The following is a 26,077-nucleotide window of genomic DNA, read 5'->3' as shown; positions in this document are numbered from 1 at the left end:
TTATTCCCTCAAGACACAAAGCAGATATTTGCTTAATTTTTATTTTAAATGTCTGTGAATCGTCATCATGGGGCAGCTTTGGTACATGAAGCTCATTTTTGTTCCCTAGAAGTCTCTGCCAATATTCCGGTCTATTGTATACATTCACTGCTATTACAGTAATAATAGTTTACAGAAGCCCAGATTATGATATTTTAATAATATAGAGCCCTTTGTTGATATAAATGCTTCATGCAAATTGGAATGAAATATTAAAACCACAATTTTGGCTCGACTTATCATTATACAAAAAGATTGGACCTGATTCCTCAGATAGAAATGAGCCCTCTTTGGCAATTCAGGATTTCTTCATGTCTCACATCATAGAGCCCTCATTTTAAGAGTGAAGAAGTGGAGGCCTAGAATGACTCTGAGTTTTTGGTCAAAATGAAATTGGATTCCAGGTATCCTGGCTTTCGATCCAGTATTTTTTTCTCCTATTCTATGTTTAACCCCTCTTTTTTGTATACTTTCCTAGAAGCAAGGCTATGATCTCCAAGCAGAATTTCTGTAAACTCAATTCCAGTGTGCCTCAGTTAGAAAGAATCCTAAAATAGCAATTATCAAGGCATGCAATCAAGGGCTATGATTCCTGTTCTCAGGATTATAGCTTTGAGAACTTTCCATTGTGGACCTCATGTAGTGTGGCTGCTGAAGGAGGGTACTGACTCCTATGGTGTATTATATCAGGCTTGTCCTATACAGGCACATTGCTATTTCAGGTGATATAATTTCCTACCTTCTCACCCTCCAGTCCATCTATTACCCTGCTTGGATTAATCTTCTGAAAATGCTGGCTTTTAATGTATTACTGCTGGGACCAAACACCCAGTCAAAGCTCTGAACTCCTCAACTGCCCCTCCAAGGCCCCCCACCAGACCAGTGTCCTCACCAGAACAGACCATAGTCATTCCCAATCCTCTCTATTCTTGTAAAGGTTCTCCTTCTCCTGTCTGTGGTTCAGGCATTCCTACCCGCCAGGGGCCTGGCCAGTCCCACTTGTTTGACTCTGTCCTATGCTGTGCTCCGGTCTGACCGTACTCCCTCCACTCTGATCTCCTGAAATGTGTACTGATTCTATGAGATTGTATAACTGTGACATTTGACATCCTAATTGCATTGCTGTCATATGAGTTCTGGTTTCTAAGACTTATCTATGAGCTCCCAGAGAAATTCTTAGACTTCTCAGTTCACAGTGCTCTCAGTGTCTCAGAAATTATTCCACAGAGCCCATTAGGCCAAAAGAAATACACAGAATTTTCATTTATGAAGCAATTATGACTCAATAAGTAGTCCTGGCCTAACAATTATTAGCCCTTTGAAAAAATACTGCACATAAATTGAAAAAAAATCATTGTTTTATTCTGAAATAACCAATTATTTACTAACAGGATCTGTTGGGTACTGCACAGCTTCCCAAAGCTTAGAATCAGATAAGATACTGCCACATTCCTTTCCTGTTCTGTGTTGATTTTCACATAATACTATGATGATATGACTGCCAAAAACCCAGTTTTGCAGAGATATGAGGTCATCAAAAGGAACATAGCACAAACTATAATGTTGAAGCTGTATGCTACCTTGATCTGGTGCCTGACAGATATTATCTGTCACATTTTCCTGAAAAGTTTAAAATATCCCATCCCATGATGCAAATTCACTGCCCTGAGGCACGCACCTTGGGAACCACAGCTCTAGTGTAGTATCACCCTTCTCTAATGTGTTCCGCAAAGTGCATTGAACAATGCAGTCCTCATAGGAGTAGCCAATTAATACTTAATGAGGACTTTAATCCTTGGGCATCTGCTAGGGACCATAAGCACCAACAACGTCAACTTCAGCAGTGTATGGAGTTCCCTGGCATGGCAATAATTCAAATTAAATCCATTTGAACATCTTTTGGGGATGTTGTAAAGGAAATTCCTATACTAAATGGAGGTTGGCTTAAGTGCCCTTTAAATTCCTTTCTATTGCTAAGGTTCTTTAATTCAGTAGAAACAATATGCCATGTAAGACCCACATAAGCACAATTGTATGATGAAGTAGTAAGGACGAAATGTCTCAAACTCCCAGGCCAAAAATATATTTGAATAGAATTCAAATACTTGAATTCTAACATGCTGAATTTGGTATGGATGTGGAGACATAAAACTGCTGTTTCCTTGACTTATAAAATAGATTCATTAATAAACCTTTTTCTTTTCAATTGCCACAAAAATTAACCATATATAGGACACTAAGAAAGCTACATTATATATCAAAAAAAAGTAGAAATAGCACAGAAAACATATCTGATCACTCTGTAATATAACTAGGAAGCACAAATTTAAAAAATTAAAACACAAAAATAAAACATCACTGGGAATTTTAAAAGCTCCTCTTGGGTTAGTGAGGAAATCAGAATGAAAGCTGTAGACTGTCTAGAAAATAATGTGAAAATTTGACACAAATTTTTTTTGACACAGCTAACATGGTACTTAGGAAAATTCACCAACCTAAGTTCTAATGAATAACAAAAATGAATGAAAATAAAAGAAATTATGCATCAAACTTATGACATTATTTTTTAAAAAAAGGAAAATTAACCCAGGGATGGCAGAAGAAAAATATTAGAAAAGTGCCTTACACACAATAAGCACTTAATAGATGTTACCCATTATTATTTACCTGTCACAAAGATTGAGAAATTTCTATTTGGATGCAGGAAATTCTCCTGGATAGATGGTAAATTTGAAAAGCAAGGTTCACTTTTGAGGTAGTTGGGGAAATTTGAATATGGGCTCCACATTAAGATATAGTATTGAATTAATGTTAATTTTCATGGGTGTGATGATGTTATTATGGGTGTGTAGGAAGACACCCTTACTCTTGCAGGACACATGCTGATGTATTCAGAAGATAAGTGTCATGATGTCTGCAGTATACCTTTCATTGGTTCAGGGAAAAAAAATAAACATAGATTAAGAGAAAAATGTGGGAAAATATCAATATATTTATGGGAGTAGGATGGGAGTATTGATTCAGGTTTTCTCTAAGTTTGAAACATTTCAAAAGAAAAAAAATTGCCAAAAACCAGGATAAAGAATACGTGTGGTATTTTTTTTAAGAATCGTGTATATATATGTGTGTGTGTTTACATGTTTATATTCTTGTACACCATGAACTCTAAAGGTTATACCAGAAATTGAGAACAGTGGTTGCTACTAGGGAAGAGAATTGGTTGGCTTGGGACAGGACTGGAAGGAGACTTAGCTTGTGAATCTTGTAGATGTGCTTCCATTTTCTATCTTAATGGTGGGGGAAGCTATTATAATTTTTAAAAAATTTTAAACTCCACGTTGTATGCTCAGTTTCACTGTTGTGCCATTATTGGATAAATGAAATAATTTATGCCCGGGGGTCAGAAACTACGTAGGGAGTGCCTTATCTCCAGGCAAACTTCTTGGACAGATTCCTCCTTGGACTGTCCAGACTTCACTGCGGGTTTCCTGTAGGCAAGCAGCCGGCATGCCTCCTGCCCCAACATCCCGCCCCCTCCCGCACACAGTGCCCTTTGGCTTTTGCTCTGTGGGGGTTTCATGAAGACGTTTTTACAGCTGGTGGAAGGTGGTAGGCACATGGGATGGTCCTCAGAAGAAAAAGGTGTGGGCTTCCTGTTTTCACTGTGACTCAGGCAAGCCGGAAAGCATTTCTGTGGAACACTGTTAATAAATAATTTGCTCACTCTGACACCGGTGAGGCTCTCCAGTGTCCGACTTCAGGGCAAGAGGCAACTGATTTCAAGGTTTCCTCCTTGGTGAGAACCAGAACTGAAAGTGTTTTGGATGTAGCTTATGGTGCCAAAGATTTCAGAGCTGGAAGGGATGTAACTGAGAGATCCAAACCACCCACTTTACAAATGAAGCCACCGAGGCCAGGAGAGGTCCACTGACTTGGACATGTGGCACAGCTAGTAACCATACATCCCCTGAGCCATCTCTCCAGGGTTCCTTCCATAACGCTGCAGCCTCCTGAGAGGTCCACGGGGACTCACTCTGTGGCAGGCATGAGACTTGTTACACTGGGCAGTAGGTGTTGCAGCTGATCTGCTTGCTTGGTCTCAGAAGAAAAGCATACAATGCAGCTTATAGCTGAAGAGTCAGGATGGGAGTAGGGAGGGTTAGGGAGGCAAGGTTCACTAAGAACAGTGTTTTGCCCATGCAAGGCCTGGCAGGGAACCCAGTACACCTCTTACTTAAAAGAGACTGATAAACTCATGGTGGATTTTATCCTTTGCACTCAGAGCATTAAAATACCTAACACTGGAGATTTTACATAGAACATTTGAGAACTTTTTTTCACTATTAACTTTATTATGAAATACTTCAGGCATGGAAAAAGACTTAGTGAATGTGATGAAAGTGTACATACCACACTGAGCCAAAGAATGACTAGGATGGGGCATCTGGGTGGCTCAGTAAGTTAAGCATCCAACTCTTGGTTTCAGCTCAGGTCATGATCTCAGGGTCATGGGATTGAGCCCCAAGTAGGGCTCTATGCTGAGCACAGAATCTGCGTGTCCCTGTCCCTCTGCTCCTCCCCCTACTCAGCTCTCTCTTTCTCACCTTCTTACTCTCTCCATCTATCTCTAAAATGAATAAATAAAATCTTTTTTAAAACGTAAAAAATAATTAAAATTTTAAATTAAAAAAGAAAAAAGAGTGACTGGGATATTTGATTGAAGCCCCACCTCCCCTTCCCTGATCACAGGCCTTCCCTCTCCCCTTCCCCCAGGGATAAGCCTCACCTTGAATATGCTCCTTATCATTCCTCTGTGTGCCTTTATAACCTGACTGCATGTGTGATATCTCCCTAGATAAGGTATTGCCTTGTTTTTCCTACAACTTTATATAAATGATGGCACATTGTACATCATTTATATAATGCCTTCCACAACTATTTTTTTCCACTCAAGAGTATATTTTTGAGATTCATCCATGCTGCTGGTAGAGCACCAGTTCACCCATTTTCACCAGAGCATTTTATTGTTGACATATTTGAAAATTATCTATTCTTCTGCTGAAAAACATTTAAATTGTTTCCAAGCTAAGCTTTGAAAAAAAAAAAGATTTTATTTATTTATTCATAAGAGACACAGAGAGAGGCAGAGGGAGAAGCAGGCTCCATGCAGGGAGCCTGATGCAGGACTCGATCTCGGGACCCCCAGGATCACGCCCTGAGCAAAAGGCAGACACTCAAGCTCTGAGCCACCCAGGCATCCCCTAAGCTAAGCTTTTGATACAAATACCCCAACAAACATCCTTGTACTTGTTCCTTGTACACACAGTATCCACCTTTTCTCACCATTGTTATATCCTTCATTGATTCACAGACTGAACAAATGATTCTTTCTGTTTCAGAAATTCATGATTCAGGGGCACCTGGGTAGCTTAGTCTCTTTCTCTGTGTCTCTCATGAATAAAGAAATAAATAATCTTTAAAAAAAAAAAAGAAGCTAATGATTCATAGAAGCAGGTCTTTATCTGAGAGACAGCACTTTGATTTACCTCAGAGTTTTTAATTTGGAGAGTGCTCTTGGAAATCACCTGGGAATTTTTTTTTCCTTCCAAATAAACTCAGGCCTTTACCTCAGACTTCTTCTCAGGGAAGAAAAGCTCCTCTTGAAAAAGCTCCTAATGACTGAGGCCATCCACACCTATTTAGTACCCTGCTGTACTTTGGCAAGCTATATTCCAGACTCTGGTCATGGCTCTCTAGACAGTGGGCAGACCCGGAGAGAGGAAATGACCTTTCAGCAGAGTACACACTGTGCACCACTGTGGAGCAGTCCTGGCCTGCTGGTGATACCATTTGACTTCCACCCATATCATCCCTTCTAAGTACCTATGTTTATGGCAGGCCAGCTGATATTTCTATTTCTTCTATGTTAGAAAAGGCTCATCTTCTGTAACCCCAGATACTGGGGCAATCAGTTACTCCCGTGTCAAGCTAGACAGGGGTTACAGCCCTGCCTTCAGTAAGGTTGCATTGTGGTGCTAAAGGCTTCAGGCACATACATTTATAATTGTAACACCAGAAATATAAAGACTGCTAGTTGTGTACAGGGGAAAAGTATAGAGTGTCAAAGAGGGAATTGATTCCAGTTTGGGGACAGGAAAGACTTCACAGAAGATAGGTCATTTCAGCTTTATCTAAAAAGGCTAACAGGGCAGCCCCGGTGGCTTAGCGGTTTAGCGCTGCCTTCAGCCCAGGGTGTGATCCTGGAAACCCGGGATTGAGCCTCATGTTGGGCTCCCTGCATGGAGCCTGCTTCTCCCTCTGCCTGTGTCTCTGCCTCTCTCTCTCTCTCTATGTCTCTCATGAATAAATAAATAAAATCTTTAAAAAAAAAAAGGCTAACAGAGAAGATGAACAATGAGAACAGTAGGTTCAAAGGCACAGATACTGCCTTTTTCAGGTAACTAGAGGGTAGGGTGTATGTAGGGATGGTGCAGAGAGATGAAACTTGAAAGGTAGGAAGGTGAATGGTTGAGGCTAGTCTGGGGAGCATGTTGAATGGACTTCATCCTGATGAATTGGGGAACTCATAGAATTGTGTTAGGCAGCGAAGAGACACAGTAGAGACTGTTAGAAAAATGCCGTTAGCAGCTGGGAAAGACATGCATTGGAAAGGGACAGGTGGAGGCCTGAGCAAGAGACAGGAGGAGGCAGTAGCAATAGAAAGAAGGAAGGAAAGGATGAATTTGAAGGCCGCTATTTGGTCAGGAATGAGCAAAATGCAGATCGGTAGGCAGAGGGCAGTTCCTGTTACTTACTCTTTTTCCGTTTCCACTCATTTTGCCAAACTGAGGTCAGACCAGAGGTAAATAGCAGCAGTGTTTGTATCAATACAGTGTTTGTATCAATAGGGGTATGAAAATGAGAGACAACAAAATGGAGTATAATATGGAAGTAAAGGCATAAACATCTACAAAGGACAAGAGTTTGAGGCATATGAAAGAAATGAATCTGAGTTAAAATTAGAATCATCCCATATCTTAACTCTCGTGTGTTGATTTCTGCACATGGTCAAGTCAGCAAAGGGGGCAAGTCCTTTGTGTTTGGAATCAGGGAGCCAGCATTTAGTGTCCTTGCCCTGCCTCTTGACTATCCTTGAGACCCTGTACATGCCATTTGACCTTTCTAAGACTGCAGTCCCTTCCAGTATAAAATAGGATTTGTCTACTGCCCCAGGATCTCTTCCAGAGCTAATGTCCTCTAGTCTCTTTTTCTTGCCTGATTGCCCTGGCCGTGGACAGGCCCTATTAGCTTTTAGAGCTTAATTCTAGGTTCTGTTGTGACTTTTCCTTGGACCTATGGGTTATTTAGACATGTGTTGCTTAATTTCCAATCACTTGGAGATTTTTCTCATCTTTCTGTTCTTGCACTTTAACTCATTTCCATGGTGGTCAGAAAACATGATTTTAATCTTTTGACATTTGTTGAGACCTACTTTATGGCTAAGATTATAATCTATTTTGGTAAATGTGCCATGTGCACTTGAAAAGAATCTCTATTCTGCAGTTGTTGCATATACTCTTCTATGTGTGTCAGTTAAATTGCATTGGTTAGTCATGTTCAAATCTTCTGTATCCTTACTGATATTTTGTCTGCTTTTTCTGTTAGTGAAAGAGGTGTGTTAAAATCTCTAGTGATGACTATAGATTTGTCTGTTCCTTCTTTTTACTCTCAGCTTTGTTTTATTTCTTTTAAAGCTAAGTTATTTGATCATAAACGTTTAGAACAGTAACATCTTTCTGTTGCACTGACCCTTTTGTCATTGTGAAATGTCTCTAGCTATTTCTCAGGATCCTTCTTTAATATCTACTTATCTTATATTGACATAACAAAAACTTTCTTTTCGTTATTTGCCATGGTATAAATCATTTATTTTCAACCTGTTGAAAAGTAAATTGCTAGGGGTTTTTAGTTGCATCTGTGTTTTTAAAATTACAATCTGATAGTTTTTGTCCTTTAATTAGATTGTTTACACTGCTTATATACAATTACTGATTTAGTTAGATTTAATTCTCTTTTGTATTTGTATTTGTCTGCTCTGTTTTTTCCTCCTTCATTCCCTTTTCTCTGACTTTATTTATTTTTAAAACATTTTTCATGTTTTTATGTTTTCATGTTTTTAATTCTTTTTTTTCTAAGTCAACTCTACCCCCAATATGGGGCTTGAGTTCTTTAGTGGTTATTATAGAACTTTCCGAATTAATCTATTACAGTTTACCTCACCATTGCCTAAGCAAGCAAGAAATTTAAAGTGTATTCCCTTCCCCCTCTATTTCATTTTTGTTACACTTGCCATGTATTTTATTTCTACTAAGTAATAAACCTCACAAGGCATTATTATCACTGTTGTTTTTAATAGTCAGTGACCTTTATATTTATCTATATATTTACATCTTGGAGCTACTGTTTCCTTCTTAAAATTGTGTACTTCCATATGAGAGCATTTGCCCTTGAGCCTGAAGAGCATCCTGTCTTATATTCATCATACAATTTGATATTACTCATAGACGAGTTCTCTACAAGAAACGAATACTCGTTTGTTTTATTTTTCTGAGAGCATCTGTACTGCACACTTCTTTCTAAAGGGCATCCTCCATGGGTATAGAATTTTTAGTTGACTTTTTTTTTCTCAGAACTTTTAAAATCTTTTATTTTGTGTAATTTTTCTTAAGGCAACATTCTTTCTTTTTTTTTTTTTTCCACTTAAAAAAAAAATCCAGTATAGTTAACATACAGCATTCTATTAGTTTCAGGCATACAGTAAAGAGATTTGATAGTTCTATGACTCAGTGCTCATCATGATAAGTGTACTCTTAATCCCCTTCACCTATTTCATCCATCCCCCACCCACTTCCCCTCTGGTGACCATCAGTTTTCTAGAGTCTGGTTTTTTTCTCTTTTTCTCTTTGTTTTGTTTCTTACATTTCACATATGAGTGAAATCATATGGTGTCTGTCTTTCTCTGACTTAATTTCACTTAGCATTTTACGCTCTAGGTCCACCCACGTTGTCACAAATGACTAGATTTCATTCTTTTTTTAAGGCTAAGTAATATTCCTCTGTGTGTGTGTGTGTGTGTGTGTGTATACCACACACATCTTCTTCATCCATTTATCTGTCAGTGAACACTTGGGTTGCTTCCATAATTTGGCTATTATAAATAATGCTGCTGTCAAAACAGGGGTGCATTTATCCCTTCAAATTAGTGTTTTTATATTAGGTAATATGTATTAGTGCAATTACTGGATCATATGGTAATTCTATTTTTAATTTTTTGAGGAACCTCCAAACTGTTTTCCACAGTGGCTGTGCCAGTTTACATTCCCACCAGCAGTGTGAACAGACTCCTTTTTCTCCACATTCTTGCCAACATTTGTTGTTTCTTGTGTTTTTTATTTTAGCCATTCTGACAGGTGTGAGGTGATATCTTATTGTGGTTTTGATTTGCATTTCCCTGATGATGAGTGATGTTGAATGTCTTTTCATGTGTCTGTTGGGCCATCTGGATGTCTTCTTTGGAGAAATGTCTATTCATGTCTTCTGCCCATTTTTTAGATGGATTAATTGGGTTTTTTTTGTTGTTGTTGTTGAGTTATAGAAATTATTTATATATTTTGGATACTAGCCCTTTATTGAATGTGCCACTTAAAAATATCTTCTCCACCCATTTAGTATGTTGTCTTTTAGTTTTGTTGATGGTTTCTTTCAACGGGCAGAAGCTTTTCATTTTGATGTATTTGTGATAGTTTCTTTTTGCTTTTATTTCTCTTGCCTCAGGAAATCTATCTAGAAAAATGTTGCTACATCCCATGTTGGAGAGATTATTGCCTGTGTTCTCTTCTAGGATGTTTACAGTGCCAGGTCTCACGTTTAGTTCTTTAATCCATCTTTGAGTTAAGTTTTGTGTATAGTGTAAGAAAGTGGCCTAGTTTCATTCTTTTGCATGTAGCTGTCCAGTTTTCCCAACACTATTTGTTGAAGAGACTCTCTTTTTCCCATTGCATATTCTTCTTTTGTCAAAGATTAATTGACCATATAACTGTAGGATTATTTCTGGACTTTCTTCTTTTTTCTTTGATGTATGTGTCAATTTTTGTGCCAGTAACATACTTTTTATTGCCACAGCTTTGTAGTATTTCTTGAAATCTGGAATTTGGGATCCCTGGGTGGCGCAGGGTTTAGCGCCTGCCTTTGGCCCAGGGTGCGATCCTGGAGACCCGGGATCGAATCCCACGTCGGGCTCCCGGTGCATGGAGCCTGCTTCTCCCTCTGCCTGTGTCTCTGCCTCTCTCTGTGTGTGTGTGACTATCATAAAAAAAAAAAAAAAAAAAAAGAAAGAAAAGAAAAAAAAAGAAATCTGGAATTTTGGTACCTCCAACTTTGTTCCTTTTTTCCTTTTTCAAGATCGTTTTGACTATTTGGGGTCTTTTGTCTTTTGTGGTTCCATATAAATTTTAAGATTATTTGCTCTGGTTCTGTGAAAAATGCTATTGAAATTTTGATAGGGGTTGTATTAAATCTGTAGATTGCTTTGGATAGTATGAACATTTTAACAATATTTGTTCTTCCAGTCATGTGGAAAAACACTTGCTTGTGTCATCTTGAATTTCTTTCATCAGTGTTTTATAGTTTTCCGAATATAGGTCTTATACCTCCTTGATTAAGTTTTTTCCCTGGTATTTTGTTATTTTTGGTGCACTTTGTAAATGGGATAGTGTTCTTAACTTCTCCTTCTCCTATTTCATTGTTAGTGTACAGAAATGAAATGAATTTCTGTATATTAATTTTGTATCCTGTGACCTTACTGTAAATTCATTTATCAGTTGTAGTAGTTTTTTTGGTGGAGTCTTTAGGGATTTCTATATATATTATCATGTCATCTGCAAATAGTGAAAGTTTCACTTCTTCCTTACCATTTTGGATGCCTTTAATTTACTTTTCCTGTCTTATTGCTGTGGTTAGGACTTCCAGAACTATGTTAAATGAAAGTGGTGAGAGTGGACATTCTTGTGTTGTTCCTGACCTTAGGGTGAAATTGTTTTTTCCCATTAAGGATGATATTAGCTTTGAGGTTTTTTTCATAGATGGCCTTTATTATGTTGAGGTATGTTCCTGCTAAACCTACTTTGTAGAGGGTTGTTTTTTTTTTTTTATCATGAATTTGTCAAATGCTTTTTTTCCTTATTTTTTTTTTTGCATCCATTGAAATGATCATATGGTTTTTATCCTTTCTCTTACTGACGTGATTTATCACATTGATTTGTGAATATTGAACCACTCTTGCATCCACAGAATAAGTCCCCCTGGATTGGGGTGAATGACTTTTGTTAGTGTATTGTTGAGTTCAATTTGCTAATATTTTGTTTGCATTTATGTTCGTCAGAGATACTGGCCTGTAGTTCTCTTTTTGTTTGTAGTATCTTCATCTGGTTTTTGTTTTAGGGTAATGCTGGCTTCACAGAATGAATTTGGACACTTTGCCTCCTCTTCTGTCTTTGGGAATAGTTTGAGAAAAATGGATATTAACTCTTATTTATTAGAGATCCTACCTGTGCCTCAGTTGCACAGTGGCCTTCATTGGTGTCCTCTGCAAGTGCTCCATGGCCTAGTGTCCCCATCCCTGCCACCTGTGATCACAGGCCAAGGCCTTCCAGGGGTCATCACCAAGATTTCCACCCACCCACAAGCAAGAGCTTGGTAGCCATTCCCCCCAGCAGCTGACTTGTGGCCACCTGCAACTATTACCAGCACCGCCTGGATTCCACTTCCAGCAACAGCTCCTGTGGAAGTGCAGAGTATCCTGGGGAAGCCACCCCCAACCACAGCAGTTTCCTCAAGGCCCACTTGGATCACTGGTGGGCAAGCTTCTTTTTTTTTTTTTGGTAAGTCCACTCTCCCATTCATGGCCATCGTTTTGGAGTCCCCAAAACACTCAGAATATCCCTAGGCCTCCAGTGGCACAGTCACCTGTGACTTGGCTCTGGAAGCCATTAAGGAAGCAGCCTTGTGTCCAGCCTAGCAAAGCCAATACTAGGCCCCAATCCTGAGTGGCCACCACAGCCACCAGGCTTCAGGAGATGCTAGGCTCATCAGAGCCATTAGCCTTCCCTACCCCTTCCCTCCATGTAGAGTAGGCAGGCTGCAGCAAACAGAAGCAGTTAAGTTCTTTTATATTAAAACAGCAAAACACCAAAAAGGGAGTTGAGAAAACCCCGCTCTTACTATCCATGCCAAATGCAAGCTTTCCTGACACCCTGTAACCATGTGCCTTACACCAAATGGAAAATAAATTCTAAGGAGCCAGTAAAAAAGAAAAAAAAAAAGATTTAGAATTCACCTGTGAAGCTGTCTGGTGCTGGACTTTTGTTTTTTGGGGATTTTTTTTTAAATACTGATTCAATTTAATTCCTGATAATCTATCTGCTCAAATTTTCTATTTCTTCCTGATTATGTTTTGGGAGGTTTTATATTTCTAGGAATTTGTCCATTTCTTCTACGTTGTCCCAATTTGTTGTCATGTAGATTTTCATAGTATTCTCTTATAATCCTTTATATTTCTGTGATATTGGCTGTTATTTCTCCTCTTTAATTTCTCATTTTGCTTGAGCTCTCTCTCTCTCTCTCTCTTTCTTAATAAGTCTGGCTAAAAGTTTATCAATTTTGTTGATCTTTGCAAAGAATCAGCTCCTGATTTCAATGATCTGTTCTATTGGGACTTTTTAGTTCTATTTCACTTATTTCTACTTTAATCTTTATTGTTTCCTTTCTTCTGTTGGTTTGGGGTTTTGTTTGTTCTCCTTTTTCTAGCTTTTTTAGGGATAAGGTTAGGTTGTTTGTTTATCTTGTTTCTTGAGGTAGGCCTGCATTGTCATAAGCATCCCTCTTAGAACCACTTTTGCTGCATCCCAAAGATATTGGACCATTGTGTTCTCATTTTCATTTGTCTCCATATGTAATTTTGATTTCCTCTTTGATTTATTAGTTGAGCCATTCATTGTTTAGTAGCATGTTTTTAACCTCCATCAACATTCATTATTCGTTCTTGTTTCCTGGAACGTAGTGTGTCTTTTTTTTTTTAAGATTTTTTTTCTTTTTCTTTGCTTTTTACCAATTTTTGTTAAACCTAGGTTTTGTTCTGTTTATTATCTTACCTGAGGATCACTGAGCTTCTTGAATCTGTGGGATAGATATGTTTCCTCAGATTTTGAACATTGTTTGGCATTTTTTCCAAATTTGTCTTCTTTTCCATTCTTTTCTTTTTCTACCTAATGGAAGTCTAATTACATGCATACTAGATCATCTGACGATGGCTCAAATCTATATTACTTTCTGTTTTGCTTTTTCTGTTCTTTTTTACCTTTGTGCTTTATTTTGGATATATAATATTGACAATCTACTGGCTCACTAATCCTATCTGCTGTATATCTACTCCACTGTTGAACCCATCCAGTGAGTTCTTAATCTCTGATACTGTTTTTAGAAGTTCTGGATATTGTTTTTAGAAGTTTTAGAAGTTTTGGATTTTTTATTTTTATAGCTTCTAAGTTCAAATGTTCTATATTTTCATCTGGTTTTTCTATCTCTTTTATTATGAATATATTAATCATAGTTATTTTGGAGTCTTTGCTAAGTCAAATATCTGGATCAACTCTACTTTTAATCAGTGTTTTATCCCTTGATAATTGGTGCCTTTTACAGTTTTTAGAGAGTGAGTGGCAATATCTAGCAAATATTTATTATATGCAAGACATTGTACTGCTAGATTTACTCCAGACTATCTTATAGTATTCTACAGAGTGTTTAAATTTGTTCAGCCCACTAAGTTACTAGAAAGCCTTATTTAGGGAAGATCTATTTAGTGTCCTCTTACTGCTATGTGTGATTGATAATCTTATGGGTGACTTTTGTGAGTTATATGTAAATGTTTGGTATGTGTCTTCCACTCTGCCATCACCCCAAATCCAACATCTTTCCAATACTGTTTAATACCTGGTATTTCCACTCAGCTTCGGCTTCATAGCACATGTTTCTCCCAGACTTTTAGGAATCTCAGCCACGACTCAGTAGCCCAAGAGTTAGCCAAGTATTCAAGGGCAATTTCCCTATAGATTTCTGGGTTCTATCCCTCACATTCAACCATTGCTACCACCCTGCTCCCCACCTTAGCAGCATCGAACTTTTATTTCTGACTCATCCCTCTATCAAAACAATTGCGCCCTGCTTGAGTTTCTGTGTTGGTTGCTCTCTGATCCTGGTAACTGTTATATTATATATTTTGTCAAGTTTTTATTGTTTCTGGCAAGAATGTGAGTCTGATACCATCTACTTTATCGTAGAACTAAAAGCTAACATTTTGCTATCTTGGTTTCAGTTACATTTTTTGAGACATTCATTTTAAAAGGCACAATTTATGGATAACTTTTATTTTATGGTCACTTCATGGTAAATTTGTTATTCAGTAATGTTTCCCAACATTATCATTTAGATAGAAAATGACTATTTTTTAGCAGTATCTTGATTAATGTATGAATGTTTCAGTTGGCCTATTCAGAATAGCTTTGGTGCTCACTGTATTAAGACATACCTTCTTTGGCATTTGCATAATTTGAAAATGGTCTAGTGCTGAGAGTCTGCTCAGGCTTGACCCTGTTTTCCTGGTAAGCATAATCCCAGTAACAAAAGTGACCTGTTGTCCTGGGTGACTCCCAAAATGGCAGCCACTAGAATTTAATTCCTTTGGCCTTAAATTTTATCTCCTGTGAAAATTCAGCCACTTCAAAGGAAGAATGGCAGAGTAGCCTGTATTAGTCATTCACACAAAAACAACTTCTCAGTACCCTTCTTGTAGAACTGGTTGAACAATAGCTGGGGAGAAGCTTTTGTGGTTACTCCTTGATGTCTGAGGCAGTGAACAGGGCCATACAAGGTGAGAAAGTGTACATAAAATAAAAGGAATAAAAAAGATAAATCTTATTATTGTTATAATCCTCCCCAAGAAACTAGGCTCCTTCAGTTTTTTTATATGTTTCTTCAAGAAGTTATTCGTGCAATGTGATAGGAACTATAGCAATAAAGCAAAGTCTAAAATGATATAAATAGGCTGATAATATACAGTAAAATCTAGAATGAGTAAGGTAGGCTGAGGGATGCCAGAAATTGGTGACATTGGTTTTTTTCTAGGAGGGCTTTTGTGTGGCTGGACATTAAGGATGAGGGAGAGAGACTTCATTTTGTAATCTCTTTTCCTCCTGAAGCTTGAACCGTATGAATGTGTTACTCAAAAGAAAAGAGAAGAGAAAAAAGAAAAGATCAAGCATGTTTACTTGTTACCTTTCCTATAACACCCTAAGAGTAAAGGGATATGTTTTTTGACCTTCAAAGATAATAAGAATAGGAGTATAAACACTGGCAACAAAAAATTTGGAATCTGGAAAGATGATGCTATAGACTAAATATTTGTGTCCCACTAAAATTCATAAGCTAATCCTCAGTGTGATGGTATTTGCAGGTGTGGGGCCTCTGGGAGATGACTAAGTCATGATGGTGGACTGCTCATGAATGGGATTAGTAGCCTTATAAAAGGGACCCCAGAGAGCTCCTTTACCCCTTCTACCTTATGAGGTTACAGTGAGAAGATAGTCATCTATGACCTAGGAAGCAGGCTGTCACCAAATGCCAAATCTGCTGGTACTTTGATCTTGAACTTCCCTGGCCTCCAGAACTGTGAGAAATAAGTGTTTGTTGCTTAAATTACCCAGCTTTTGGTGTTTTTGACATAGCAGTCCAAACTAAGACAGATGGACAACAAGAAAGTTAAATACTAAGCCAGCCAGTAGAGAAAGCGAAGAGTTTCCATAGAGCTACCTGAAGGCTTGGGAATTAGGGACAGTAGATACATCTGAAAATGGGAGGTAAATACGAGACTTAAAACAGGAGGGTTGGGCAGCCCAGTGGCTCAGTGGTTTAGCGCCACCTTCAGCCCAGGGCATGATCCTGGAGTCCTGGGATCAAGTCCCACGTCGGGCTCCCTGCAGGAAGCCTGCTTCTCCCTCTGTCTACGTCTCTGCCTCTCTCTTTCTGTGCCTCTCATGAATAAATAAATAATATCTTTTTTTAATAAAAAAAAAAACAGGAGGGTTGGTTGAATATCTTAAGAGGCAGTTAGATCCCTAGCCTCTCACCCTAGCTTTGCACAACTCCCTATCAAGCTCTAGGTAAAAACTGAAAGTTTATTTACTGGTGAGAGTATAACAGAGTTTCTAGACAAGGAAGGATATCAGAGTTGAAAGTAGGATGTTTAACACTGAAAACATGGGATTAAACTAATGTTTATGTATCAAATACAGAGAGATTAGACCCTCTCTCCACACTGGGCTCCCATAACACAAGTCATCAAGCTTAAATACCTTCTAGACAGGAGAGAGGATGCTCCATCTCCAGAGAATCTGATCAACTCTAAAAAGAAAGTGTCAGGAGCTTTGTGACATGATAGCTCAGGCTGATGACCCTAGAGTGAAGTCCGTGGTAGACCTCAAACAGCTTTTGAGTAATTCCTTAAATAGGAGCAGAAACTGTGTATTTCTAGGCATCTCACTTGAAAGACAAAGAGTTAACCAAATTTGAAGGAAACAGACTATGTTAAGAGATGAAAATTTTAGATACTCCAAGATATTCTTCTATTATGTATGTTCTCATTGAGACAAAAGATGATATTCATGGAACAAGAACAAAGGGCCATGAAAAGGGATATTCAGATAATGAAAAAGAACTCTCAGAAATTAAAAATATAGTTAAATTTAAAATTCAACAGAAGGAGTAGACAACGTAAACCAGATTATCTTCCAGAAACTAAAACAAAAGGACAAAGAAATGAAAAACAGAGGAGAAAGAATAAGCAAATTATAGATTGGGGTAGGAATGTCAACATCCAGATGATAGAAGTTGCAGAAATCAAAACAGAGAAAACACACTGGAAGAAATAAAGAAGGAATTAAAGTAAACTTCCCAAAATTGAAAGACTCGAGATTGTAGACTGAAAGGGTCTACTGACTGGCCAGAATAGTAAATGGCAATAGACTAACACCAAGGCCCATCATGATGAAATTTCAGAATGGAGGTCAAAAAATACCTACCACTTAAAGTGAGGAAAAGTAGGGTCATATGCAAAGAATCCAGAACCAAAATAGTTTTTGATTTCTCAGTAACTACACTGGAAACCAGAAGCCAATGAAACAGTGCTTTCAAAGCATGAAGGTAAATTATTTCTAATCTACAATTCTGTATCCAAACTGTTAACTGAGTATGAAGCTAGAGTAAAGATATTCTCAGATACATAAGCTCTCCAAAAACGTACCCTTTATTCACCCTTTTTGAGGGAACCACTGAAGAATGAACTCTAGAAGAACAAGAATAAATCAAGGAAGAAGACACGGAAAATGGGAAAAGGCAAATGGCACACAGTGGAACCCTCAGAATAATGGTGAGGGGAAATCTCAGGATGACCTGAAGCAGTAAGGGCTACTAGAACAGTTTGGACCAGGGCAGAGGGCTCCAACACAGATTTGTTAAGGAGCTGAAATTATGTAATGTGTCTGAGCATTTATTTAGGAGATTTAGACAATTGGCAGAAAGTTTGGGATTAAATTGTAAATAAATCCTTAAGAACAAAGTAAAACAAAAAAGACCATTGTTACCTCAAGGGAAAACAGCCTTGTAGATGAAATGAAAAGTAATCCTAGCATATTACACAGCTCACCTTGATATAGGAATTAGATACTGATCAAATGGAATTATAATTATGTTGGTAAGATGAAAGGAGGAGAAGGTAAGAGTTTGTGATTGTGGGGGTGATAGGTGCTTTAGTGGAAGATAGCTAAATCCTCATTTACCAAAATGGGAAATAGATACATAATGCTTAAACCCAGGGAGGAAAAAATCATGAAGCCAAGAAGTAACCATGTAGACATTAAAGATTTTGTACCCAATTCCTATTGGGGAAAGGGTCCCCCATACCTCACAATTCTCTGACACCAGCTGGGTGTCCCACAGTTCAACTCAGTTCTGACACTATCTACCCAGAGATAACATCAGTTTGCATCAGTCCCACAAGACTACCTTCCACTTCAGATGCCAGTTACAAGTCCACATTATTATCCATACTTCTGACTAAGGGGCTATAAATCAGAGGTTCTTGTGACCCCCTTCCTTGGGTTCAATTAATGTGCTAGTGGCTCACAGAACTCAGGAAATCATCTTACCAGATGACTGAGTTATTACATAGGATATTAAAGGATGTGAATCAGTAGCCAGATGAAAATATACATAGGGTGAGGACCCAAACAAAGGAGCTCAGTCCTTGTGGAGTTTGGGGCCCAGCACATGGGAGTGTTCTAGATCACCAACTTGGAAGGTCTCTGAATCTCAGCCTTTTGAGTTTTTATGGAGCCTTTACTACATAGGCATAATTGACTACATCTTTGGCCATCGGTGACTGATTCAACCTCCATTGCCGCCTCTTTCCTCCCCAGAAATCAGGGGGTGGGACTGCCATCCAGAGCATTTAAAATGCTGGAAAGTACATGGTGTGGTGGTGGTAAGATCTGGAATTGACTCCTGGCTCTCTTATCTTTGTGACTTTAGCAAAGTCACCTAACCTCTTGAGAATAAGATAGGAGCAATAATAATCACAGGGTGATAATAGATATCAGGCAAAATTATGTGAATGGGAATGCCTTGTAACTAGAAAATTCCTATTACAATTCTTGGTTTCATTAGTGAGTTTCTTTATGTGGTAAGTTTGTACAAATTTACCTTCTGTCCCTGAGTTGCTATTATTATAATGATTCTAGGTAGGCTTGTGTATTAGTTAAGGAGTAGGTTAAAGTGCTAATAACAGACCCCAAAATATGACAGTTTAAACAAGCTTAAACAAGACAAAAATCTGTTTCTCTCTCATATAACAGTGTAGAGCTGTGCTATCCAATATAGTACCCACTAGGTACCTGTGGCTATTGACATTTAAATCAATTACAATTAAATAAAATTTAAAATTCTCTTCCTCAGTTTCCCTGGCCACATTTCAAGCACTTAGAAGCCACTTGACTGGAGGCTATTGTATTGTATTGAACAGCGCATATAGAACATTTTCATCATCCAGAAAGTTTTCTTGGGCAGCCCTGATCTAGAGGAGTGGTCCAGAACCTTAAGGGTGGGTTTGCTCTACAAGGTCATCCATGGACCTGAGTTTCATTAATACTATTTCTCTGCCACCCCCTAGGTAAGGCTTCATAATGTATTTTTGGTCCCATCCACCTTTGGCACTATGACAAAGCCTACAGACTGCTTCACAGAATAATATTTTTAAATGTATACACATAGAATTACAATGGAAATTAATTATGTTGAAATATAATTGTCAAAGTATAAAAAATAAAATGAACTCATGATATAATAATATGTCCTTTATTAATACACCAAGTAATGATCTAGTGGCAAATCTAATGGCTACTGTAATTTCAAGGTATTAATAAGTATATGTGATTTTTCAAGATAGTCCATAACAAATATAATGTGATATGAAAATATAATTTCAGTTGGTGACAGTCATAGATATGGCAATAGCACTTATGGTTTGTTCCATACCTAATAACTGAAGGAAATGCTAAATTTCAGATAGAGGTTAGTGAAAAGAAAGTCATATAGTTTTCTTCCCATCCAGATTTACAGACCAACATTTCTACCTATGGACCCCTCAGGGGTCTATGGACTCCAGATATAAGAAGCCCTGCTGGGTGATGTCAAAGCTGGCTTGACAATGCCAAGTCCACCCTCTAGAATGTGGAAAGGGGAGGGTAAATGATTTCTCTTTTAAAAGACATGACCCCAGAAAGTTAATAAATAAATAAATAAATAAATAAATAAATAAATAAATAAATAAATAAAAAGACGTGACCCGAAAGTTGCTCCCATCCCATTGGCCAACCGCCAGTCACGTGATCACCTGTAGTATAAACCAGCCTGGGAAATGTAGTCTTCAGGCGGCAGCCCTGTATGTTGTTATTAAAAAGCTGTTAAGGGCGGGGAGGGGGGGATCCCTGGGTGGCGCAGCGGTTTAGCGCCTGCCTTTGGCCCAGGGCGCGATCCTGGAGACCCGGGATCGAATCCCACGTCGGGCTCCCTGTGCATGGAGGCTGCTTCTCCCTCTGCCTATGTCTCTGCCTCTCTCTCTCTCCACCCCCCGCCCCCCCCCCCGTGTGTGACTATCATAAATAAAAATAAATAAATAAATAAAAATAAGCTGTTAAGGGGGCAGCCCAGGTGGCGCAGCGGTTTAGCACCACCTGCAGCCCAGGGTGTGATCCTGGAGACCTGGGATCGAGTCCCACATCGCACTTCCTGCATGGAGCCTGCTTCTCTCTCTCTCTCGCTCTCTCTCTCGCCCTCGCTCTCGCTCTCTGAATGAATGAATAAATAAATAATAAAATAAAAAGCTGTTAGGAGTTCTGCTAGTAAAAGAAGGGAAGAAGCAATATTAGGATAAATGGCAGTCTCTGCCACAGCTTGGTTCATCACTGTGGAATAGAAACAAAAAAAATGTGTTTTTGCTTTTCAAAAATGGCTGTTTATTCTCTGACATTTTGTGCATTTTCAGATCTGAGTCAGAAATGCTAGGAAGAGTTTCACTCTTAGGAGCTGTGGACAGGCTCTCACAGTGTTACCAGTCCTGAGGCATACAGTGTGCAAGGGATGTAGCAAATTTGTAGCTGGTATTCCCCAATTCTGTACATCTGCCTGTAATCACTGGCAACATTGTGACTAGCTCAGAGACAACAGTCTCATCCATGTCAGAGTGTGTTTACCCCTTCCTCAAAGCCGACTCAGTATGCCATGATCTGTACTGTTAGGTATCTACTCCTGTCACCAGAGACCAATAGTCCATCTGTAAGAGAGCATAAAAAGTAGAAGGAGGCAGGCTTTTTCCAAACAGATACCTGAACAAATGCCCTTTAAAGTTTAAAATAACAAGTCCTTGGGTTGTATAGGCCTTTAACTTTTCAGAGATCTTTTAGTATCTTAACTCTTCTCATCTTATTAAAGTATCCAGATCATGAGAGTTTCATTTTTCTTTTTTTTTTTTAAATTAGTTAAATAAATAGCAATTCTGACACAGCACCACATGGCTGACAGCTTTTAGCTTCTAAAAGAAGAGTTTAAAAAGGCATACTTACAGGCTAACCCAGTTGGCTTCTGGCTAGAGGGAGACAGAGCTGGTCCAAGCCCAGATAGCACTTAAAGGGCCAGGCAACCCCTCATGCATGCCTCTCATCTCCACCCCAGGAGATGTTTTCTGATGGAACATGAATGCTCAGTGTTATTTTCTTTAAAGTCCCAGATTGTGAGCTCCCAAGGGGCAGGCACTGGATTCTTCCTAGCCCGCACAAAGCCTGGTGCAATTCCCTGTACATCACAGGCACTAGACTTCTGCTTGCTGACAAATCGCTTCTATTTTATGAGCGCTTATAATGGCCTTTTAAATAAGTGTGATTTTAAGGTTTGCTGAATGAAGAGTGGTTTTTATTTAGTCTTAGGGTCACCAGTTGTCTTAGATTTTTGGTCACCGTTCCCCCTATCCCTCGCTAGTTTAAAAATATGATTCACTAGGAAAATATGACTCCATTGATTGAATTAATTTTAGAGCCAACTTTTCAGGAACCTATCTATTTCTGTAAAGTGAGATCCACTTGCAAGTGTACCATTTGGTGCCAGCACTCAAATTTTCCCTGACTCAGTTGCTCCAGCGGTGTTTCAAATATCTTCCCATAAATCAGGCAGCCAGTGCCCCATACTTGTGAGGATTATTTACAGGGTCTTGTGATTCAGCCCAGGATCTGATAGTGATCTTGGTCAGGTGATATAAATAGGCTAGGATTTGCCAATGGCTATTTTTATAAGGGAAGCTTTCTAAGTTGATTTCTTTGAACCCAGAATGACTTTCTCCCTCTGGCTCCCCTGTTTTCCTCTACCACTGGGGAGATCCTCTATTCTGCAAGCCTGTCTTTCCACCTCCCTCAGCCTGCTGGTGTCTGCAGAAATTAGAAGAAAGATACGTGCCTGACACAGAGTTGCCTGAAATCCTATATCTTCACCCCCTTTCAGTATCATCTTTCTTTCATCCGGCCCGAGAATGGCACCCACCCCGCCCATCTGGCCACAGAATCTCTGGGACTAGCCGCCTTGTCTGAAATGGATATCTACCAGCATTCAGGCAGAACAATTCCCTACATTCATACCTGAATGTATATTTTACAATATTACCTTTTGTTTGTCTTTGTGGATTTGCCCTGGCCCCAAGTTGGGGCGGGGTGGGGGGGGGACAAAAACCCAAATCCTAAGTTCCTGCTGATGAACCAAACTGCCTCCTTTGAGGTAACCTCAACCCCATTTGTGACTAACATCCCTGTCCTAGGTGATACAGACATTAGAGTGCCAGCTCAGGCCTCCCCCTGGGAGATGTCTTGGCCCAGGGCTTCTAGAGTTCTCTTCCCTACTTGTGGGGCACTGCCCGCCTCACCACACACACACACACACACACACACACACTACTAGCACTGTCAGCCAGGAGAGTCTTGCCTTGCAGCACTGCCCTTTCTTTGCATCCTTTCCCCAGGTTTTCATGCCATAAACAGCACATTCTCAACATGAAGCAAAAATTGATCCTGCTCTTTTTCATCCTGTGTTTTTGACCATGGTGTACTTGGCAGTCCAACTTCCAGGCTTGGGGATAGAATTGATAGTTTCAAGTGTAAGTTAAATTGGTTGGCAGTATGCCATGTGTAGCCTCAGCATCCCCCTCCCCCGATAATTTACCAGAATCTGTGGCTTCATCCACCCAGTGGCCTTGAGTGTCTCCTTAACTTTACAACTAGCTTGCCTCTGGGAGCCCTGCCCCCATTCCTTCCACCCACCAGCCAACTCTGAGGGCTGGAGCTCTTTCTCACTTCTTGGGCCAAGTCTGGAAGTAAAAGAGATTGTTTCAGTCTCTGAGTTCCACCCCAGGGTCAAGGGCCCCAGAGCTTGGTGCTGCAGTCTGGCCAAAGGGACCACGGAACCAGGTCACCAATGATGTCTATCCACGCTCTGAGCTTTGGTTCTGCCTTTGTCTGGGATTAATGTTCTATCTCAGAATAATAAGATCAAATAAAATAAAGTATTATACTTGAAATGCTTTATGAAAGGCAGAGAGCATAACAACAGCAAGAATAAAAATAGTAGGTACTATTTTATAGGCATCTGTCATGTTCCAGTTACTTTGTTTAGTGCTTCATGGGAATTACCTCATTTAATCCTGACAACTACTCTTTAAAGGTATTAGTAAAAAATAATAATAATAATTAAAAAAATAAAGGTATTAGTATGCCCATTTTACAGAAAGGAAAGTGAGGCTTAAAAAGATGAAGTTATTGGTGGGTTCACATACCCAGTGAAAGTGGGAGAGTCAAAATTTGAATCTGGCCAGGCTGGCTTTAAGGCCCATGTTCTCATCTATTAAGCAGAATATTTCCCTTCTCATTTCAGGATTGGTAAGAGAAACATAATTAACTTCAAAGATGGGCATTTATAGTGTTTTGTTTGGGATACCGACTTTCCCTACCATTTTTGGATCAACAAGCTGTTTCCTGTGCTCAGGCCTTATTTCCAGAGGAGATGGAACTTCATTTTCCTCCTGGGAGAGGGAGACATGAGATGTGTCTGCCTGTTCCAGGAAATGCCACCCACTCCTGTCACCCACACTGCACCACCCCGATGCACTGACTATACATTAGCCAACTCAACAGTGACTCTTATATAAGCCACTAGCTGTCAGGATGACTAAGGCTCAGACAGTGCTCACTGCATTTCTATTACTGTGGTTGACAGAGGTAGGGCATTTAGACCTGCTCTGCTTTTCAGAGCCGTTGGCTAGGTGTGAGTTCACCAAGTTCCTGGCATAGCACACGGCTAGCCACAGAATGAGACATAAAAGTCTTGATCCTTGTGTGACCACCATCCTGTTGCAGAGACAGGACAGGTGTTGTGACTAATCAGTGTGTGTATATTTGGCAGTACAGAAAGAAATGGATCCAACAAGAGGATTCAGAGAAGGCGAAGCCCCCATGAAAGAGTGCGATCTTGATGCTGGTGTGTGTGGATAGAATGGTAAGGAGAGTGAAGAATGTTCCAAATATGAGAAATAGCCAGGGGTATATGGTCAAGGTTTCAGAATGCTGTATTCCTGGGAGGCTTTGGTATAAACTTGGTTTTAATCTTAATTCAAGAAAAGACACATAATAAAACTTGCCGCTTTTCAGAGTGTTTATGTCTTAACTGAGAAATGGTGTGATTCCATTCAAAATGTCTTAAGTATATAGATACAAGACCAAGACAGTGTCCCACAGGTATTGAGGGAATTGAAAGATTGTGGTGTTGGTGGTTACACAGTCATAGGTGTATGTAAAACTAACAGAATTGATCACCCTGAAATGTCAGGTTTTTTACCATGCGTAAATTTTTTAAATAATTTTTTTAAGTGTAAAAGGTTAATCCTTCCTCTCAAACAGCTTACAGCTTAATGAAAAATAAGATAGTAAACTGTCTTCCATAGTTAAATACAGTGTATGTGACCAGAGAAATTGGACATTGTGGGGCCTTGAAGCCAGCACAGACCACTGCTGGCTGTGGGAAACCCAAACCGTCCTGACAGTAGGTGGCATATGCAGGGAGATCTCAGAGGGGGAAACTGCCAGAAGAAAGGCATGGGAGCAGGGAGGTGTGTTTTGGAACAGCTCTCACTCCCTTTGGTTTGGTTTGGTTTGGGGTTGTTTTGTTTTGTTTTTTAACATACAACATAATTTCTAAGCTGGTGTTTGCTGAGCATCAACTCTGTGCCAACAGAGTACTTGAAGACTCTGAGATGAGTCCCCATCTGCACCCCCACCTCACCAGAGAACATACACAGATGGCAAAACAGCATATGAAAAGATGCTCCATATCATCTGTTATTGGGGGATTTGCAAATTAAAGCAATAATGACATTCCACTACAGACCTATTAAGATTGCCCATATCCAAAACACTGACAACAACAAATGCTGGAAAGGAAACAGAGCAACAGGAACCCTCATTCATTGCTGGTGGGAATGCAGAAGGGTACAGCCACTTTGGAAAACAGTGCAGTAACTTCTTACAAAGTTAAACACGCTCTTACCATCCAGCAGTCATGCTCCTTGGTATTTACCCAAATGAGTTGAAAACTTATGTCCACACAAAAATCTGCACACAGATATTTATGGCAACTTTATTCATAATTCCAAAACTTGGAAGCACAGGATGTCCCTCAGTAGGTGAATAAACTATGATACATCCAGACAATGGGACATTATTCAGTGCTAAAAAGAAATGAGCTATCAAGCCACGTAAAGACATGGAGGAAACTTTAGTGCATATTACTAAGTGAAAGAAGCCAGCCTACAAAGGCTACAGGCTATAAGATTCCGACTATATGACAGTCTGGGACGGGAAAACATTGGAGGCAGTAGAAGATCAGTGGTTGCCAGGTGCTGGTCGGGGAGGTGGTGAGGGAACAAGCAGGCAAAGCACACAGGAGTTTTAGGCCAGTGGAAAAAACCTCTGTCCCTGTTCTTAAGGGTATCTGGCCTAGCTGGGGTCCACAGACACCCATATCAGAGGGAGATGGAGGACATACCCAGAAGAAGCCATGGAAAGGAACTGGGACTCTAGGAAGGGGACTTCACTAAAGGCTTTCTAGGGGACCAGGTACATCTAGGGTGTGATTAGAAAGCTGCAAATAGAAAGCAAGAACATTCTAAGGCCACAGAAACTTGATGTGGAAATGCCCAGAGATGAGAGAGAGGAAGAAAAACCATCTGTGATCTGAGAGCTCAGCAGAACTGGGAGGGATGGGCAGGGAGACTGAAGCATGGATG

General features: G+C 39.5%; 1 protein-coding gene and 1 long non-coding RNA gene across 20 annotated transcripts in view; one reads left to right on the top strand and one right to left on the bottom strand.

The window, feature by feature from the left end:
• Positions 1-26,077, top strand: part of ATG7 (autophagy related 7) — a 244,616-nt gene that overhangs the window by 178,778 nt on the left and 39,761 nt on the right. For 7 of the 19 annotated variants that reach the window (XM_072785121.1, XM_072785113.1, XM_072785127.1 and 4 more), the window contains one exon: positions 24,204-25,654. The exons of the other annotated variants lie outside the window; for them this stretch is intronic. In XM_072785121.1, coding sequence (XP_072641222.1) covers positions 24,204-24,287 — 84 coding nt within the window. In that variant the 3' untranslated portion in view covers positions 24,288-25,654. Of the gene's footprint in view, positions 1-24,203; positions 25,655-26,077 lie in introns of those variants that run through there. 19 annotated transcript variants of the gene reach the window in all.
• LOC140609840 (uncharacterized) overlaps positions 1-26,077 on the bottom strand; it is a 35,569-nt gene that overhangs the window by 1,136 nt on the left and 8,356 nt on the right. The gene's annotated exons all lie outside the window — the stretch shown is intronic.

The sequence above is a fragment of the Canis lupus genome, chromosome 19 (genome assembly GCF_048164855.1).
Source record: "Canis lupus baileyi chromosome 19, mCanLup2.hap1, whole genome shotgun sequence".
In the NCBI taxonomy this organism is placed as follows: Eukaryota; Metazoa; Chordata; class Mammalia; order Carnivora; family Canidae; genus Canis; species Canis lupus.
Note: the sequence above shows the minus strand (reverse complement) of the source record. Positions and strands in the feature narration are given on the sequence as shown.